Below are 19,232 nucleotides of genomic sequence, written 5' to 3'. Positions count from 1 at the left end.
AAGCATGGATTTTCATAGTATTGTGTACACAAGTGATTCATCAGTGTACGATGTATTTAGAACATCTGCACAGCCTACAGACTTGATTATCTACAAACCGGCACCATATAGCTGCAATATTGCTGAGTACCGGGTAAATTCAGCTTTACTCTCTTAATAAAACATAGTGTGTGCATGCTATAATCACGTGTTTACTTGTGGGAACATCCACTGAAACAAATTATTTTAACGATTCATAACTATACATGCATAATATTAGTCATATGTAGGTGTTACTAAACCGGGATGTACAGCACAGAACAAAGAAAAGTTCATACCGTGAAACAAAACTGTGAGAAGGGGTGTCCACTCTGTATAAATAACAATCAAACCAGTGTATTCAGAGTATGAAACTCTAAAAAAAAAGCAAGGCAGCCCACAGATAGGTAAAAAATGTTGCCGGTCCTGTTAGCATGTAACCAGCCCTGTATTACAAATAGGAGATTGAGTTTTGGTGTTAAAATAAAGAAATAAATTAATGAATTGTAGTGAGGTAAACTTAAACACGTGCAAAAGCAAATTTAATAAAATCATAACTTGGTGGTCAGTCTAGATTCGTTCAGTGTCACTGCCATCTGAATCAGAAAACCAGAAAAGAATGACACTGTTCATTGGGTGAAAACATTCTCTGGACCAGTCACATTTAGTGAAAGATAAATGTGTAGGTTGATCTGTGGAAGTTTGGTTGATCATGAAATATACAGACGTCATCTAGCTACCGCAATTGTAAACTATTTTCGACACATGTCCCGTAGTCAATGGCATGGTCAAATGGATGTCCATGGAACATGTATTGGCGCACAGGGCCGGAAATAAAATAAAGTTGTAAGCCCGGCTTGGAACTAGCAAGCAGCGGGTCGCCGGGCAGACGCGGTTTCATACACTGGTGTATTGCTAGTTCATATGAATAAACTCGTATTCCAGCCAAGGCCTACATCGAGTTGTCGAGCACACCTTGGTATAGTGCGAAGTCGTCTAGTTATATGCTGGACTAGTGTATTGCTGGGGATAATTCAGAGATAAATTGAAGCGAGTCTACTTTAAATTAAATCGAGAGTATATGATTACACGTTTGTGACTCCCCAACGCATTTTTTCATTTTTAATTATCCCCGAGATAGCAATCATAGTTGGCCCAACGTTGTCCCAACATTTGCAAACGCTGGGCCAATGCTGGGCCAACTATGAATGATATCTGGGTCACTGTGTATTTTCTTTCTACCTTTCTTGACTACGATAAAAGTCCATGACTGAGACAAATAACACAAAGCGCTCGTAAAATATGCACGTTAGCGCCCTTTCGACAATTCGCTTTTGAGTGTGTCGTTTATGATGTGCATAACTTTCTCCTGAACATGGTATCTATACATGTAGCCATCATCGGTCTTGTCCGCACAGAATATCATTGTCGACAATTTTTATGATATGGTGTTTACATGACGCACATTTCCACGCAGTTACACTAACATGCTGAAGGCGCTGGCATTGTCTTCCCCACGATCATTGGGTGAGTATGTGAGTCCTGTAGCCGCAAGGCCCACCAAGCTATTGCGGTTTTCATATCTTACGAGGTACCCATTCCCAAGTAGGTGGACTGGGACACATACTCACACTACTTTGTCAACGTTTACTCCACGTTGCTGTACCCACAACAAGGTGTTCATGTGGCAACCATTTGGTCATATGCAAACTGATTCCTGGGTTGTTTTAGTGCACAGGGTTGTGTACTATTATATGTCATTGAAATGTATCTTCGTTAATGTTTTTCAATGCCCTACATGCGATCAGTATTGTCTTACTGTCATCCTTCAGCTCTCTTGTGCCAGTGCAATGATGTTGGGCCCACATGCTAATTTGATCCTTTGCTATGGTAATCTGCCCCTGGACAGATGTGAAGCTCACCATATTTTTGATAATATTCAAAGCCTGATTAACTTAACCATGTTTTACTGAACCCAGACCTGAGCTCATGCTGTCGCACTGTTTACCTGCCCTGATCTCACACTTCACCATTGTTTTCTGCACTAAAAAGTCATGCTTATCCATTGTGTATCTGCTTTAAACCTGACATCATGCTTTACTGTTGTTTACCTACCCCAAAGCTGATTGCATGCATCACCAGTATATCCCTAACTTACTTTCCAATACTTTATCTGTTCTATGTGGATATGGTTCTTAACCATGTTGCATGCATAGCATGAATTTAATCTAGGTGTAATCAAGAGTGAGAATCTTTCCCAGATACTTTCAGTATGCACCAGCAATCACTGCAAGAAACACCAAATACATGTAACAGGCTTCACATATACCAGTTTGTCTTGTCATACAGAACCTGAAGCAAGTAACCCACGAAGGCCCTGGTTAGAATACTGGTTAAGAAACCCATGCTTGTCCTAAGAGGTGACTAACAGGATCCAGTGGTCAGACTGGCTGACTTGACAAGTCAACAGTTGGTGCTCATTGTCTGGTCCAGACTTGAATATTTACAGACCACTGCCATATAGCTAGAATATTGCTGAGTGCAGGTTAAACTTTCCTCACTCGCTCACAGAGGCAAATATGTCCAAGAAAGCCTACACAAGTCTAGAAAATGTGACAAGTCTAGATTTTCATGGCTTCAAGAAGAAAATCCAAGGGCTCCTTTGTATTAAATATTTTTAAAACTATGAACATTTCCTGCAAAATATGTTAATTTCAGACTTGTATGTCTAAAATAGGAATGACCCACACCCTATGATTGTGACAGTGATTGTCATAAGAGGCGACTAACCATAGTCAGGCTTAACCATAGTCAGGCTCACTGACTTGGTTGATACATCGATACTCATGCTATTCCTCACAGGATTGTCTGGTCCAGACTCGATTATTTACAGACCACCGCCATATAGCTGGAATATTGCTGAGTGTGGCATAAAACTAAACTCACTCACTGACTAAGATTGTGACAGACACAAGACTGACTTACTGTCACACAATATTAACATTGTAACAGCAATAGTGATAGTTTCAGTTTCTAAATGCGAGTTTCCTCACTTCATTTAGCATTCAAGTACAGTGCACTTAACCCATTAAAAATTAATTGAACTGTTCACATATAATTTAAAGATAACAATCACAAAGAATGAGCTCTACATTTTATTATCAAATAAAGGACAAAATACAATTTGTAGAAAACCTATGTCTAACTTGTGACTAATACCAGATAGGACATGACCATAGACTTACTGCAATACACAGTACACAAGACTATATTTGATAATACATAACCATGCTTTGCCTAAACCCATCAACTCCAAACATGAATATGTATTTTCAAACAATGAATGTCATTGTTGGAACTGCCATTTTAGGAGGGATAGGACATTACAGAAACAATATAGTACAGGGAAGGACAGACAGGAGTTACAGCAAGGGGAGGCCACTCATACTGCCTCAATAAATACATTGTAACAGTCCAAACTGAACAAACTATAACATATTCTGAAATATCTGAAAGTCATTTTCCTGTTATGTCATAGATTTCAATGCAAGTGTTACCTTGAAGAGAAGTATGTGTAAGGAGTTCATAGTTTCCATAGTGACAGTTCTTAAATGCACGCACATACGCACGCACACGCACACACACACACAAAGCTAACCATGACTATGACCTGCCAATAGTGTCAAAAAAAAAAAAAAAAAAAAAAAAATTGGGTCCGCTTTAACATGAACAGAAAAAAAGTATTCTATATTTTAACAGACGGTTTATGATCTTATGAAAGCCACACAGTGGCCACAGGTGACTAGCGCCAATTTGACATCACTGCCATCACCATGAAAAGTCCAATGCTGCACACAAACAGATCAAGTCACAAAAAGTTCTGTAACTTCACAAACATTTCCCTATGCACCAAGCAACTCTGGATGTATCACAACTTCAAGGATCATAATTCAATTAAGACAGTTAATGTTTTATGTTTCAATTACTTTAATTAACATAAATTATATGAATAGATTTATTATCTTGTGTTCATGAAAATACCTCAATAAGGAAAGAAAAGAAGTAGCCATGTTACCTTAAATAACTAAATATAGAGGATAATAACCACAATTACTTTATTGTTACAGAATCTTTTAACAATGTTAATACATGGTAATTCCATATTTTACCAGTTTTCCATATAACATCAATGAACATTACAACAAAGACCCCCCCCCAACTTCCTGAGGATCTCAGTGAAAAAAAATACATGGACCAGCCAATGTTGATACTTTTCTTTCTGTCTTACCACAAAGGAGTAGTTTCTGTGACCTTACACCAATTGCGTGTTTTCCTAAACTATTCCAGGTCTGGGAAATGCCTACAAAATCTTACAACCCTTACAAATTATATATCATATTTGGTGCCTTGACAATATCAGTCTACTGCCAAGACTTTGTACTTTGAAATTTAATACCGATGTTCAAGTTGATGTCGCAGTGATAATGACCTTGTCGGAATATGAAACCTCCCTTTGAACAATACCAATTCACACTATACCATATGCATGAAAGACACTAACTGGAAATCAGAAATTGCTCAATGCTGGCTATGGACACGAGAGTTGTGTCTAATAAATCACACAAACTTGACTTAAAACTTCGGCAGTGAAAATGCAGATGAGACGACCCAACATGCTTTTTATAAATTTTGGAAGCAACACAGTAATATGTGTACCTTGTACAACGTCATAACCTTCATTGAAAAGTTGGGGTGTATATTGTTTAATTGTATGAATTAAGTAGATTTGGCAAGATATGTTAAAGGCAACATTACATACATGCTGGTTCATAAACACTCAGCAAATGAAAAAGTAGAAAATGTTGATTGAGTCTTCTGTTCCTACACTTGCAGGATCAGACACTTGACCTTATGTAATAATGCAACCCATGATGTTTTGATAACGAGTCATGATGCTAACAAGAAAGTTACGGATTAGCTACCCAATAATTTCATATGACTATAGCTAATCTGTCATGCCCTGACATATTAACCAGTGATTTAAAACATGTCACGTATTCATGTTTGTCCAACTTCTAAATGCCTTTCCAAAACTTCATTGATATGAATGAATTACAAAATCTTTCCACTTTCTTCAGGGATATTTTTTCAACACATGCTACTTCAAACTTACAGTGACAAAAGTCAGTAAAGGATAGCAGCTTATCATTATTTATGGGCTTTTATTGTACATCTTTATGAAACCATATTCACTGTAAATATATTGCTGTTTGAAAGGAAGTAGCCTTGAACATAGTTTCAACATATGTGAAACTGAAAGTATGTAACTTTGAGAGGTGAACTTTTAGAGGGGTAATGAACACAGAGGTCTAACATCTGGTAATACTATAGCATGCCCTTCCTCAAAGTCCTAAATCTAGCTTACACCACATATAGTCCACACTGGATATTACAAAATGAAGTATTGCAAACATGTGACAATAATGAAACCTCAAATTCAACTTGTGACAGTTGTGTTCATGCGACAGTCACTTGGGTCATAATGACATGCATGGCATTTTTTAAATTTATTACATCCAGACTGGACCCTGTCATATCACTTGAAAAATTATACATAAGATCTTCATGACAAGACAAAAGAAGAGCAAAGACTTATTGACTTTTGAATGTGGCATTCTGGCAGAAAAGGGAGTGAGAGAAATGAAATTTAATTTAATGCCAACTACAAACATTTCTTCAATACTCCTGCTTGATTGTGAAAGTATTTCTGACCAAATTGGTGACATTATTATATCAGTATATGGTGAAGAAATAAACATAGCCATAATATGGGAATAGACGACAGGACACGAGAATGAGAAAGGCATGTAACCAATCAATTATCACTCCACAGCCTCTGATGCTCACAAAAAATATTATGTCCTATGCACTTAAACACTTTGGTAATATATATATAGATATATACAAAATATGTACAGATGTTCAAAATAGAAGCAAAGCCTCAAAACAAGACTTGAGATTGCAACAAAATAAAGCAAGTTGTTCAAAAAGGCAACATTTTTCGGTATTTTTTTTAAAGTTTTGTACTAAAACTTTTATATTTAATGAAAATACAGCGATGCTGGACAAAACACATTGTTGTGATGACAAATTGATAAACAGCTTTTGTAGCTTAAAGCAATAAATTGTCATTGTTTTATCATGCTCATGATAGCATTTTGTTATGCATATAATCAACAGAAAAATAAATCAGCACTTTTGTATGCAAACAGGACACAAGTAACCATGGTAACATACAAGAAATATCTTCAATGAGCTAAAAAGACAAATTTATATGAACAATTTTGTGACATGGAAGACAGATAATCATGATAACTTCAAATAGAATAATCTTTATTGCCAATTACATATACTTAACATAAACACTAAATAAACATCATATTTGGGTTTTTGCAGCAAACAATGAAAGAAAATCTTTCTGGCCACAGATACGTATCTAAAAAAAAAGTTTAAAAAACTGGAGTTTATTAATCAATATCGGTCTGAATTTCAACCATATAACGGATGTGTGAATTCTGGAACATTACTGAGCTAAAAGAAAAGCATTTTTTTTCTACCGAAAAGATATTGTCAAATACTCTTTAATATCAATGAAGTCTGAGATGTTATCTGTACATCTAACACAAAAGGTTCATGGAAAATGACACAATTGGTACAGATTGTCACCTTAGCTGTTTTGGATTTGAAAGCACTTGTTCCTTGAGCTTCTTTCACTTTACTGTTGCACTAAGCCACAAAATCCAATAACCTTACAAGAGTGAGTAATGGAAATTTCACACTGCTATCAGAACTATTCCAGTAATATGACAGCTCCTTACAAGTTATTTTCCTGACATTCACTATTGTTCAATGGAAGACTATTCATGATGACTTTCAGATACAAGAATTACTGGCCTTGAAAATGCAAAGACATCGTTCATAACAGTTCTAGGGACTTCAAAGGCAAATTAACAATCACTACAAATAGTCATAATCTTCTAATAAATAATAAACAAAAATATATTTTGATTTTAAAATTGAATGCAGTGGAATTAAGACAGGTCCATAGGTATGAAATATATTGGCACTTTGACTCAAGAAATGTACAACAGCACAATATAATCCAGAATAAATTTACCAATAAGAACTTAATAGAGCAATTGAATTCATTACATGACGTTCATGCAAGGGAGTTAACTCCTCTAAAACACTCACTCACTACATTACACAATATTGCTCTCTGTAAGTACTATCTGTTTTATCATAATTCTGCCAAATATAGTATTATAAAAGATGTCACATGCACCACGTGCATGCTAAGATATCAATAGGATCATACCTAGCAATCTAACAATATATCAAATTATTTCTGGTTTAACCAGAGACGACGTAACCTTTCAGGTTTTGTATTTTCACTCAATCCAACATACCAACACACAACCAATTAGTCATTCCAAAACAACACCTTCTGTAACTACAGCATGGCCTAAAGCCTCCCACTGAAATTTGGTTAAGGTCTTCATTTCAACATATTTTAGATCACTAACAGACAGAGGGAGACACAATATTCCATATCACCATTACTCTCCACAGCAGATGGAGGTTGATATAGCACAATATTGTTTGTTTAGTCAACATTATGAAAGGACACATAACACTGTTTGACTTGCACAACAGACAGTCTTTTCCTAAAAATAAAAACTGAAGAAAAGCACTTCAATCACTGAATCCTAGACTGACAAAGTTCAGTTACAACAAGAAATACTCCTTGACATGTAGTTTCTAGAATAATGGTTCACCTCCAGTTTGTCCTTATGGAAGGAAAATGTCCATCAGCACTGTCCATCAACAGATGATACAGGAATCCTATAGATGAATTTCTTGCAATTTGATTGCTTTTATGACGATGAAGGGTTTCATTTGGCTGAAAAATATCTGTCAGTGTTTTGGCTGAGTCAACGTCAGCCTTGATGCAAATGCTCGCTTCTTTGTTGTAGTCAAGCAGGCAAAAACCAGGATGGAATGCATATGCTCTACAAATGCAATGAGACGTAAACAATGATGCCAAGGTCACAGTTCTGACCAATCATCAAGTGAGTCCAGCCACATCATGACACTGACGATATTGGAGCATGTGGGGACCCCATTTGAGTGAGGACCTTGTCCAACCATTGTAGGGGACCATTTAAGTGAATTTCGATCCAACATGGGGTGCTGGTGACATCCTGACGATGATATTCGGCACCCCAACCCTTCACGAAGCTCATCCTGATGGTGCACATCTTGGTGAGCTCGTACACGGCCTCAAATCCATGGTTGACAGATTGACTAAGTAGAGCGGCAAACTCCTGGTTATTGAAGATCTTCAAGCTACATCCAGGTGGTATCTTGCAGACAGTTGTTGGGTGGAAGCCATGGTGATAATTACAGTTCCTGCTCTGAACAAATATGCTGCTATCACTCAGACATTCAGCAAACACCTCACCACCAACATAGTACAGGTGCACACCTGAAATATATGATATAACCTAGTAAGCATAAGCTTGCAAAATCTATAGGTCATAGTAGTCTTATAGCAATATCAAGCAAGGGTGTAGAGAAAAAACATCTTTTACTCTTTCAACACCAGTCAGCCAGAGGCATATACTGTCATGACACTGAGACCCCAGAGACTCTGAGGTCATAGATGAAGCGTATGTTAATCAAGGAAAATATCAGCTCCTAAATCATTATTACTACTACATATCATACACTTAATTATACTGTTTATAAATATGAAAGTTATTTTTTATCATATTATTCAAGTAATACAACTACAACTTAAATAAGTTAATTTTGAATGAAAATGCAGGCTTACATTTGTCTGTGTCCAGATAAACCACGAAGGAAGCAAAAACTGGGGCGATTTTTTTCCATATGTAACATGTCATGATATCTCCTTCCCCTTTTTCATTCATATTTTTATTCTCATTCAATTTTCAAAAAAGGATTTCTGAAATAATATGTATGGTCTTGTACTTTCTGATATGAGTGGCATTCCACTTGGTAACGTGATACAACAGCTTGAAATACCTTAATTCTCAAAGCTTCGATTGAATAACGTGATGGCAGGCATCATTTGAAAGCTCTGAACATTAACAATATCAATGTACCCTTGGCAAGAGTATTTTCATAGTTTTAAGAAGCGTCACTTAAATTACAATACATGATGACACAACAAAGATGGAAATGGTAAGTTATTATGTTTGTTTGTCAACTTGCATGAGTACTGTTGTTGAGTTTATTCTTCAGTTTATTTGATTTGTTAAATTATATCCTCTAAACATTGTTACTCACTGAGAACTCTGATGTGGACCCAATGCCGAAGCATGTGTGTGAGAATATTCTTTTTCAACACATTGTGAAAATAGTTTATAATTCTAATCCTGTCGATAATATATGGCCAGTTGAAAGGTGATAAGTGTTGACAGGCATTATGAAGAGTGAGAGATTTAATAAATGAATCATATGTTAGTTAGGTTCCTAAAATTATATGTCATTTTGATGCAACTACTCCCTGGCCGATTCATCAGCCTATGGTGTCAGTGTTGAATGGGTTAAGCTTGACATTGTATTTTGCCATTCTAGGCATTATAATTTTAGTCCTAGAAGATGGATTAGTGTGTACATGAATCTACACAAATAGGATACAATGGCACTTGTCAGATGGAATAGTATTAAGTGATTTTGATAAATCAGAAGGAAGTTCAATGAACTCAAGATAGAGGCTGATTTCGAAAATATCACATATACACTATGATTCCAACTGAGCAGGCCAACACAGCAAGCTATACATAATCAGCGCTATCTAAATGTACTAATACAATAATTGTATGATTACAATACAGTGGAGGCTGTCTAAACCGGCACTCATTGGGACTGAAGAAAAAACCTATGTAGATTATGAGCTGATGATAAATGTATATTTGGGACTCAGATTTTATGCCGGTGTTGACAACTTGCCGGAAAGAACATATGCCAGTTCTGACAGCTTCCACTGAAAATAATTTTTAGATAAACAGAAAGTGAGTCATTATTTACTGTACTCAATCAACAAAATCAATGGCTCAGGACTAACTTATAAGAACAGTATGATCATTTATATTAACATCTGAATATAAACACTCAAATTAAATTCATGAACACTACAGTCAAATTTGATCCATTTGGTCAATATCTTGTGTTAACCATCAACAAATGAGTTGGGATAAATGATAAAAATGAAATTGAAGGTATGCATTCTGACTGATTGTGAAGAGGACCTTTGATATTGATAAATGATTATTTTCTAAAATTTAGTATAACACATTCCAGATTTTTCTATTTTGAGAGGTTTAATGCCTTAAAAAGACATGAGACATGCCAACAAAACACACATTATGATGCATCACACTTCACCTTTGCCAATGTGTCTACGAGTGTTCTCAATAGTTGAGTTTCTGTTGACGTTGGAGAGGAGTCCCAGGCAGAATCTGTCAGCATTGTTGGAGGGGTCTGTGAAGCCGTCCACAACAATGCTAGAGCGTGAGGCATGGAATGCTTCTCCCACTCTGTTGTTCAGCTCATAATACACGATGGAACACCAGTACTGTGGCTCTTGGTAGGTCACTGGCTGCAGATCTGTCATGGGGACAAGTTATTTAATGTAATAACTCATTGTCAACACAATCTTAAAAACTGAACAATTACACACTTAAGTTCCACACTGATCAGCAGTTACCATCCCATCAATCTATATAACAGCAATGTACTAAATCTAAAATATATGAGGTAACTAGCATACAATGTAACTAGCATCCATAGATCCAACAATAATTAACAGACATGGACAACAGATTGGATGTATAGGTAACATTTCAAAACTCACTCTTCTCTTTGGTTAACTACTTGCATGATGAAACATAAGCAAATACTGGTTATATATGCTCTTTCCAATACAAGAAACTTTACACATTCATACACTGAAAATACACTGAAAACAGCAAATATTATCAGGCTGTCTGAGCAAAAAAAAACCAACTCCAAAAAAACAACTAAAAAAAAACCCAAAAAAAACCCCCAACCCCCCCAAACAAAAAAACCCAAACAAAAGGGCAAATATTTTTTTTCAAAGTGTTTCAATATAGTAACAATGGGCCCAGTGTTTGATCCTGTTGAATGTGTTAAAGCACATACATTATCTTCATAATAGCATTTTAGAAAACAATTCTCCTAAAGATTTTCTTCATAAAGGATCCTATGATGTTTCTCAATGATATTAGTTGACGCAAAATAATCTCTCTGAAATGAAATGTTTTCCTTATTTTTGCATGTCTTGCTTAAAGCACTGTAAAACATTTGACGTAGGGCCAGTTTCCTCACAATGATTTCCTTGTGTAAGATCACTCACCTATGCCATGATCATTTCTTATCAACGGTGGTTGGTTGGAGGGTCGAGCACATGGGCGTGGCTGAAGGTGAAGGTGGGAGTGATCTGGAAATGAGCGGCAGCATTTGCGAATTAGATCAAATGTCAAGCTGCCCTCATCATAGTCTGATAGGCAACAAAATATTACAAGAGCAAAGATGTTTGTAGCTTACCTGATCACTGATCCTCATTAACATATTTTGTCAGTTCTGTCCCATTACATATTTCGAGATATAAACTATTAATATCATAACATTTAAGAAAAAATTGATGATGATGATCCTTGCACAATGGATGACAACTGTCTCTAAAGGCAGATCAAAACTTAACATTAACTTAATGATGCTTCAATAGTGTGATGACTAATCTTACTTATGATGTACTGCAATTGCCCTGTAATAGTACTGCAATGTCAGGTATTCTAAAACAGCAAATAATCAACATGCACCATGTGTTTGATATAAATAAACATATTATTTGTCAGGAATGTTTTTACACTTGCATTTCAAACTTGTCATGTATTACTGTGTATAAGCTATGACAATTTCATGATAGAGTTATGTCCCTTTGTTATGAATTGTGACAGGGAAGAGAATGGTTTTAGTCAGAATATACTTTATTCATGTCATTAACATTAACTAACATATATATTCAATCCTAAAGCTTGTTTACACTGTTACAATACTACTGCAACAGTATGTAATAAAGAGCCTGAAGTTAAGAAAAATATAATGCAAGGACTTTCTTACAACCTACTGCCTTCATTTTTCTAGAAAAAAAGAAACAAAACAAACAAAGAAGAATAATGGCATGTTCTAAAGTGTAAAAATGCACACACTGATCATGTTCCAAGAAAGATGTATGTGATTATTAAACACTGATTCAATACAAGTTTCATCAGAGTAACAGGCCACAAAAGGATATAATATTTATGTACTGATAGGTGAGCTACCAATGAAAATAACAACTACATTTTTGTGACAGAAGACTGCCATGATCTATTAAATACTACATCTTGATAGTAGTCTGATAGTTCTTTGTCCAAATTTGGTCATACTTTTCAGTATATTTCCACTTTGTCATAAGAACTTTTACAAGCCGAGCTCACAGAATCCAACAAATGTTACAAGACTTGCATCAAATAGGTTGCTAAAGGAGCTGATTGCAGATTTTCAGGTATAGAAGATGGATTTCCAACTCTTTTAATTCAACTAATACACTTACAAATTCAGCAAGAGAATAATATCAATGAAAAGAGATATGGTGTGGTACCATGAACAAAGTATGGTCAATATATTTCAAACTTTAGCAATTGATACACTTTCACTTTGATTGTTTTATGTATATGTTTACCAGGGATTAGGATAGAGAACTTTAAAGATCACATATATTCCAGGGGGTGCAAATGCATAAATCACTAACTGACATTGTTATAAATGAAACCCCATCATTAAAACTGCTCAATTCGATCTTGAATTACCTTAAATCGACCTTTCGCACAATTCTCAACTGCAAACGAAATTTCAACCAATCAAAGTGGCACGTCTCCGAGACGTAATAGTAGGTATAGATATAAGGGTCTATGCAGAATTCATCTACATTTCTGGGGGTAAACTATTTCATTTACAGGTTTGTACAAACCTGAAATCGCGACAGCTATTGTGAAAACTGAAAGCTCTACGTTCTCACAATCTACTATCATTTAGTTTTGTCTCCTGCTTTGCCTAGTTTCCGAGTTACAACCCTTGTTTTCATATACGATTTTGTCAAAATCACTTGGTGTCGCTGGGTTGTAATCCGTGTTAGGTGGTATAAACGTACACGTTATTTGTCATCATTCACTTGATGCTCAGTTAATTAGAGGTAACGCCACTTAGATTACCCGACAAAGGTCCCTATTTGGCATTTATTGTGTCTGGATCGATCAAAGGATTAACCGATAACACGCTGATTGATTAGTTACCTTTTTACAGATTTCCATGAGGATTTGTCAATAGGTAGTGTGTCTGTATGTACATTTACTAATCTATACTGAAAACACTCTGTCGTGTATGTGTCTATGTAAAAACAACACCCCTCTTTCAAAGGATTAACCGCCAATACATTGATTAATGGCTCATTATTGGCTCATTATAGGCAAATTATAAAATGTCTAGATATTACATTCCTGTTATACATTCGCAGATTGCCTCTTTTTGTTAACTTTCAAAATGCATACAAGTATGATTATAAAGTAATTGGGATTATGAGACCAAATATAAAGATGTGTATTGACAAGTGTCTACATACTGGTGAGTGAACGTTTACAAACCAAGTAAATTTAGCAAGTGTAGAAATTTATCTCACAGTTTTTTCACTTCGACCCCGACCTTGCTTATGTTACGTTACAAGTTGTGTCATGCAAATTCCTTTTGGTCATGATTCAAATACATATTTAACTACTAGTAGAAAGTAGTTTTGATTTTCTAACTTAATGAAAACATACCATAATCTCATTAATTCAAATGGACTTTAGTCCGTGACTTAACAATTTTAAAAAATGGCGGCACCCTGTCTGAGAATGAATGCTATTTAAGTTGGTTTTCACCGACTTACTAAAGGACAATTACTTTCTACTGGTAGTAAAATATGTATTTTATTGATGGACAATTGGATTTTGCATGACATTGCTTATGACATAACAATTTCACTCTTGGAAGCGAGCTGGAGGGCAATATAATATTATTTGCAATATCAATGTCACTTCGACCTTTACCTTGCTTCTGTGGAAGAAGTCATTATGTTACAAGCTGTGTCATGCAAAATCCTTTTGGACATGATTCAAATACACATTTAACTACTAGTAAAAAGTAGTTTGGATTTTAGTTGACGATTTTGTCAAAATCACTTGGTGTTGCTGGGTTGTAATCCGTGTTAGGTGGTATAAACGTACACGTTATTTGTCATCATTCACTTGATACTCAGTTAATTAGAGGTAACGCCACTTAGATTACCCGACAAAGGTCCCTATTTGGCATTTATTGTGTCTGGATCGATCAAAGGATTAACCGATAACACGCTGATTGATTAGTTACCTTTTTACAGATTTCCATGAGGATTTGTCAATAGGTAGTGTGTCTGTATGTACATTTACTAATCTATACTGAAAACACTCTGTCGTGTATGTGTCTATGTAAAAACAACACCCCTCTTTCAAAGGATTAACCGCCAATACATTGATTGATAGCTCATTATTGGCTCATTATAGGCAAATTATAAAATGTCTAGATATTACATTCCTGTTATACATTCGCAGATTGCCTCTTTTTGTTAACTTTCTAAATGCATACAAGTATGATTATAAAGTAATTGGGATTATGAGACCAAATATAAAGACGTGTATCGACAAGTGTCTACATACTGGTGAGTGAACGTTTACAAACCAAGTAAATTTAGCAAGTGTAGAAATTTATCTCGCAGTTTTTTCACTTCGACCCCGACCTTGCTTATGTTACGTTACAAGTTGTGTCATGCAAATTCCTTTTGGTCATGATTCAAATACATATTTAACTACTAGTAGAAAGTAGTTTTGATTTTCTAACTTAATGAAAACATACCATAATCTCATTAATTCAAATGGACTTTAGTCCGTGACTTAACAATTTTAAAAAATGGCGGCACCCTGTCTGAGAATGAATGCTATTTAAGTTGGTTTTCACCGACTTACTAAAGGACAATTACTTTCTACTGGTAGTAAAATATGTATTTTATTGATGGACAATTGGATTTTGCATGACATTGCTTATGACATAACAATTTCACTCTTGGAAGCGAGCTGGAGGGCAATATAATATTATTTGCAATATCAATGTCACTTCGACCTTTACCTTGCTTCTGTGGAAGAAGTCATTATGTTACAAGCTGTGTCATGCAAAATCCTTTTGGACATGATTCAAATACACATTTAACTACTAGTAAAAAGTAGTTTGGATTTTCTAACTTGATGAAAACAAACCATAATCTCAATAATTCTAACAGACTTTTAGCCTGTGACTTCACCATTTTCAAAAATGGCAGTGCCCTGTCTGAAGATAAATGCTTTTAAGTTTCTTTTCACTGACTTACAAAACCAAAATTACTCTTCACTGGTAGTTAAATAAGTATTTTAATGATGGACATTATAATTTTACATGACATTGCTTATAACACAACAATTTCACTCTTGGAATCGAGGCGGGGCCCGATATAATATTACTTGCAAAAATATTGGCACTTTGAAGAAAGCGTTATATTCATGCAAAATCCTTTTGGTCAGCAATGTGTAGTAAGCAGTCTTTATTTAATAAACTTGATGAAACCTGAACTACATTTTCTAACCTGGAAGTGTGGTAGGGGGCGAACCATCTGATTTAGTATATACCACAGGCTTCCACAACGCTTGTTTCGTATGCACAAACAACCAATTTAAGCACAAACTACAGGGTCCGGTGGAAATCTGTGCATAGTGACACCATCACCTGACCCAAAGGAGCAATTGACGGCAACACTACAATTCAGCATGTCTTTGGTGACGTCGAAAAATCAGCAAAACGACGAGCTTCCTACACATTTTCTATACAACTGAAAAATCGTCCTTTCTATGATGTCACTGCAGGGCTCTGGCGACAGAGTAACGCAACCTGTCTATGGTTTCGTTTGCGGGCGAGAGAGAAGCAGACGGCTTTTTAGCAACTTTTAAGCGCTTGGCATTAATTAACCACAGTTTTTTTTAAAAAGGAATGGTGTTCTGTTTATGACTAACCTGAAATCTTTCATACGCAGTGGTAAAAAGAGTTAAAAAAAAATTGAGTTTAGTTGTTCTTTAACACTGGGCCATTTTCAGGACTACTAGCCATTTTCAGAATCTATGATGGCAACTGCCCTTCTGTCAACTTCTGTCTGTGAAAATTTTAACAGGTCATTTTTTATTCTAATGTGCAAAATGGCCCATAGCTCCTGCCTTTCCCAATCCCTTGTTCATCGTACAAAGAAATCATAATGTTATCCCTAACTTCCTTCATGTTTAAATGAATATCAAAATAGAAGAAAATGAAAAAAAAACAAACAAAAAAAACACTCTGCCATAGAAAACAAAAAGGCAACAGATATGTTTCTGTGCAAAATGTATATTGGGTGGTCATGATAAACATGGAAAATTCAATGAAACAAAAAGCAGCAGAATCAAACTGTTTCAAATTTATCATTAGAACTATTAATCATGCAAGAGAAAAACAATCACAATCTACAAATCTCAGGAAGTTCTCACAAACCTGTACATGCATATACTGAAAATAATCAACACCATTTTTCAAGTATACTTTTGTTTATGTTCTATGTACACATCCAAATGTCAAGCACAGCAAATGTAACATGTCTTGTAAACGAACAGGGACACAAAAGGTCACGCTAAGTAAACTGTGATATCAAATTTGCTTCTGGATTCCTAACAACAAAAAATGATGTAAAGCTCAAAGTCAGGGGATAGCAAAGAGCAAAATTACTTCAATATGTGAAAAATTAGAGCCATGGAATGGAAAGTAACCGACTAAATTTGAGGTTTACATTCTGCAAGATTCATACAAATTACAGACATTGATAATATGTTACACATATATTGCACCTTAAGTTGAAAAAAAAACTACAAAACATTTAATATTCTTATCGTGTCTCTCAACTGACACCAGCCTCATCTAGTACCGATATGTTACCAGATACACTTCCATTTTTGTAAATCAAGATCCTATTTATTTGAATCCAGGTTTTCACACCAAGTTTTATTAATCACTCTATATTGCTTGATATCATGTAAAGTGTTTTCTTCTTCAACTTACAGTATTTTTCTCCAAAGTAATTCTTCAAAGAATGTATGAGAAGTATGTTTACATTCACTTCACAAATCAAATACATTCATCTCCCTGAATATTGGTGGGGAATATATTTTTGTTGAACTGAAAAATGTTTTCATAATAGCTATACAAACTTAATGTCTCTCCCCAAAACACTTTTAGGATCAGAATAAGGGTTCAAATATTGTATTTATAGAAAATACAATGAATGCACATTTAATTACTTTTTCTAAGACAGGTGCATCCGCCCTGAAAAACTCTTAATCCCCATTTCTAAGTGCACCATAAGAACATAAACACAGCCACATGTGATTATGTCACCTAGCAATGAAGATCATATATCAACAATTTTAAGGATGTTTAAACTTTGGAGAATATCTATCCCACTTGAGCATTTCCGATGTTTCTCAGTACACACAGTGAACGTGTGAGAGTGATTTTGTCACTAGGCAATGCAGATGAATGCACTCTGCCTCCTGATCTTACACTTGGGTGATTCAGGCCAGGTTGTGTGAAATGGCCTCGTCACTTTGTGAGTAGCACTGTGTTTATTTACAGATGGTTGGGGAAGATTGAATACACCGATATCTTGCACATTTCAAACGCCTCTCTAGAACTCACTATTCATCTATGATGCTCACACTTAAGAATCAGTGTCCAAAGCAGATGTAATTCATTCCTCTTAAATTCTTACATATATGAAAAAACAGACATATTTGTTTCTCAACATGAAAATATTAGACATTCAATGGTTTTATTTGTAGCCATATGGAAAGTATAAACTTATTTCAGCCTGAAAAACATACTCCATACAAATATTATTTCAGGGAAGTACTTCTAACTTGGATATCATACACTATGACAGTAGCTGGAAAGTTTGGCATAAAATATGGAAACAATCTTTCTTGAACTTTTCTGAACATTTGCATGGGATCGGTCTTTGCAAAGAGGATGAAGAAAGATCTAATGTTATTCCCATATCACATCTTTTCAACAACAACAATTCCCATCCAAATTTTCTCATAAATTTACCATCACTGACAAACTTCAGCCTTTCCTTCTTTCCAAAATGGAAAATTTCTGCACTAAAATTGTAAAACTTTGTTTACCATGTTAAGAAAGAATGAATATTGTTAATGGTACATGACATAAAACTACCGAGGTTTACGATGCAGTTGTGTCAATATCATTCACATCACAATTCTGAGCATGTAATAACAGTATCACTGACAAAACATTATTAATTGTACATCCAGGTTATTTTCTCATGTGCTCATGCTTCTAAAACCTCTCTGCCATAAAGCTTAGCAGAGCAAGTCGAGCATGATTACACTGCTACTGCAGTACTTCAACCAAACTATGACACCACCAACAGCTTCAATAAAACAACTCATGTAGAGAATGAAACTTGACAAGAGGGCAGAAACATTTGCCTATCCTGTGGTAGGCAGTGTGTGTGACATGAGTGACAACAGAGTGAGCAAGTGAATGATGCTTTGCAGAACAGTACAGAGGTGAAATGGACTTCTTGTTCAAGAATATTCCATAGAATATTCCATGCTTGTACTAGTCCAGACTAATGCTGTTTTTATTATTCAAGATATTTGTGATACCCCACCATCAGACACTGTCTACTCATTCCAAGCTGACAAGTCACTGTTCCATCTCTTCATTCTGAGCTTAAGGCTTGGAATTAACGAGTAACACCCTTGACATGTTTTGGTGCAACATAGCATGCAATCAAACCAGCAACCTATGGCTGCGTCCACTCCACCTTCAGCAGGGTTACCACCATATCACAGCAGTTTCAACCTGACACAGGACCATACAAACCATTAAATGTAAAGAAGATGGGTGCTGCCTTA

The 19,232-nt window shown here is 35.6% G+C and overlaps 2 protein-coding genes across 2 annotated transcripts in view; one reads left to right on the top strand and one right to left on the bottom strand.

The window, feature by feature from the left end:
- LOC137274447 (sarcalumenin-like) overlaps positions 1-19,232 on the top strand; it is a 276,599-nt gene that overhangs the window by 130,820 nt on the left and 126,547 nt on the right. The window lies entirely within an intron of this gene.
- LOC137274448 (mothers against decapentaplegic homolog 5-like) overlaps positions 6,124-19,232 on the bottom strand; it is a 36,117-nt gene continuing 23,008 nt past the window's right edge. The window contains exons 5-7 of the mRNA XM_067807630.1: positions 11,486-11,569; positions 10,495-10,716; positions 6,124-8,566 (exon numbers count right to left, since the gene is read on the bottom strand). Coding sequence (XP_067663731.1) covers positions 8,166-8,566; positions 10,495-10,716; positions 11,486-11,569 — 707 coding nt within the window. The 3' untranslated portion in view covers positions 6,124-8,165. The remainder of the gene's footprint in view (positions 8,567-10,494; positions 10,717-11,485; positions 11,570-19,232) is intronic.

Source organism: Haliotis asinina, chromosome 2 (genome assembly GCF_037392515.1).
Source record: "Haliotis asinina isolate JCU_RB_2024 chromosome 2, JCU_Hal_asi_v2, whole genome shotgun sequence".
NCBI classification, from domain to species: Eukaryota; Metazoa; Mollusca; class Gastropoda; order Lepetellida; family Haliotidae; genus Haliotis; species Haliotis asinina.
The sequence above is the reverse complement of the archived record's forward strand: the minus strand, read 5'-3'. Positions and strand labels throughout refer to the sequence as shown.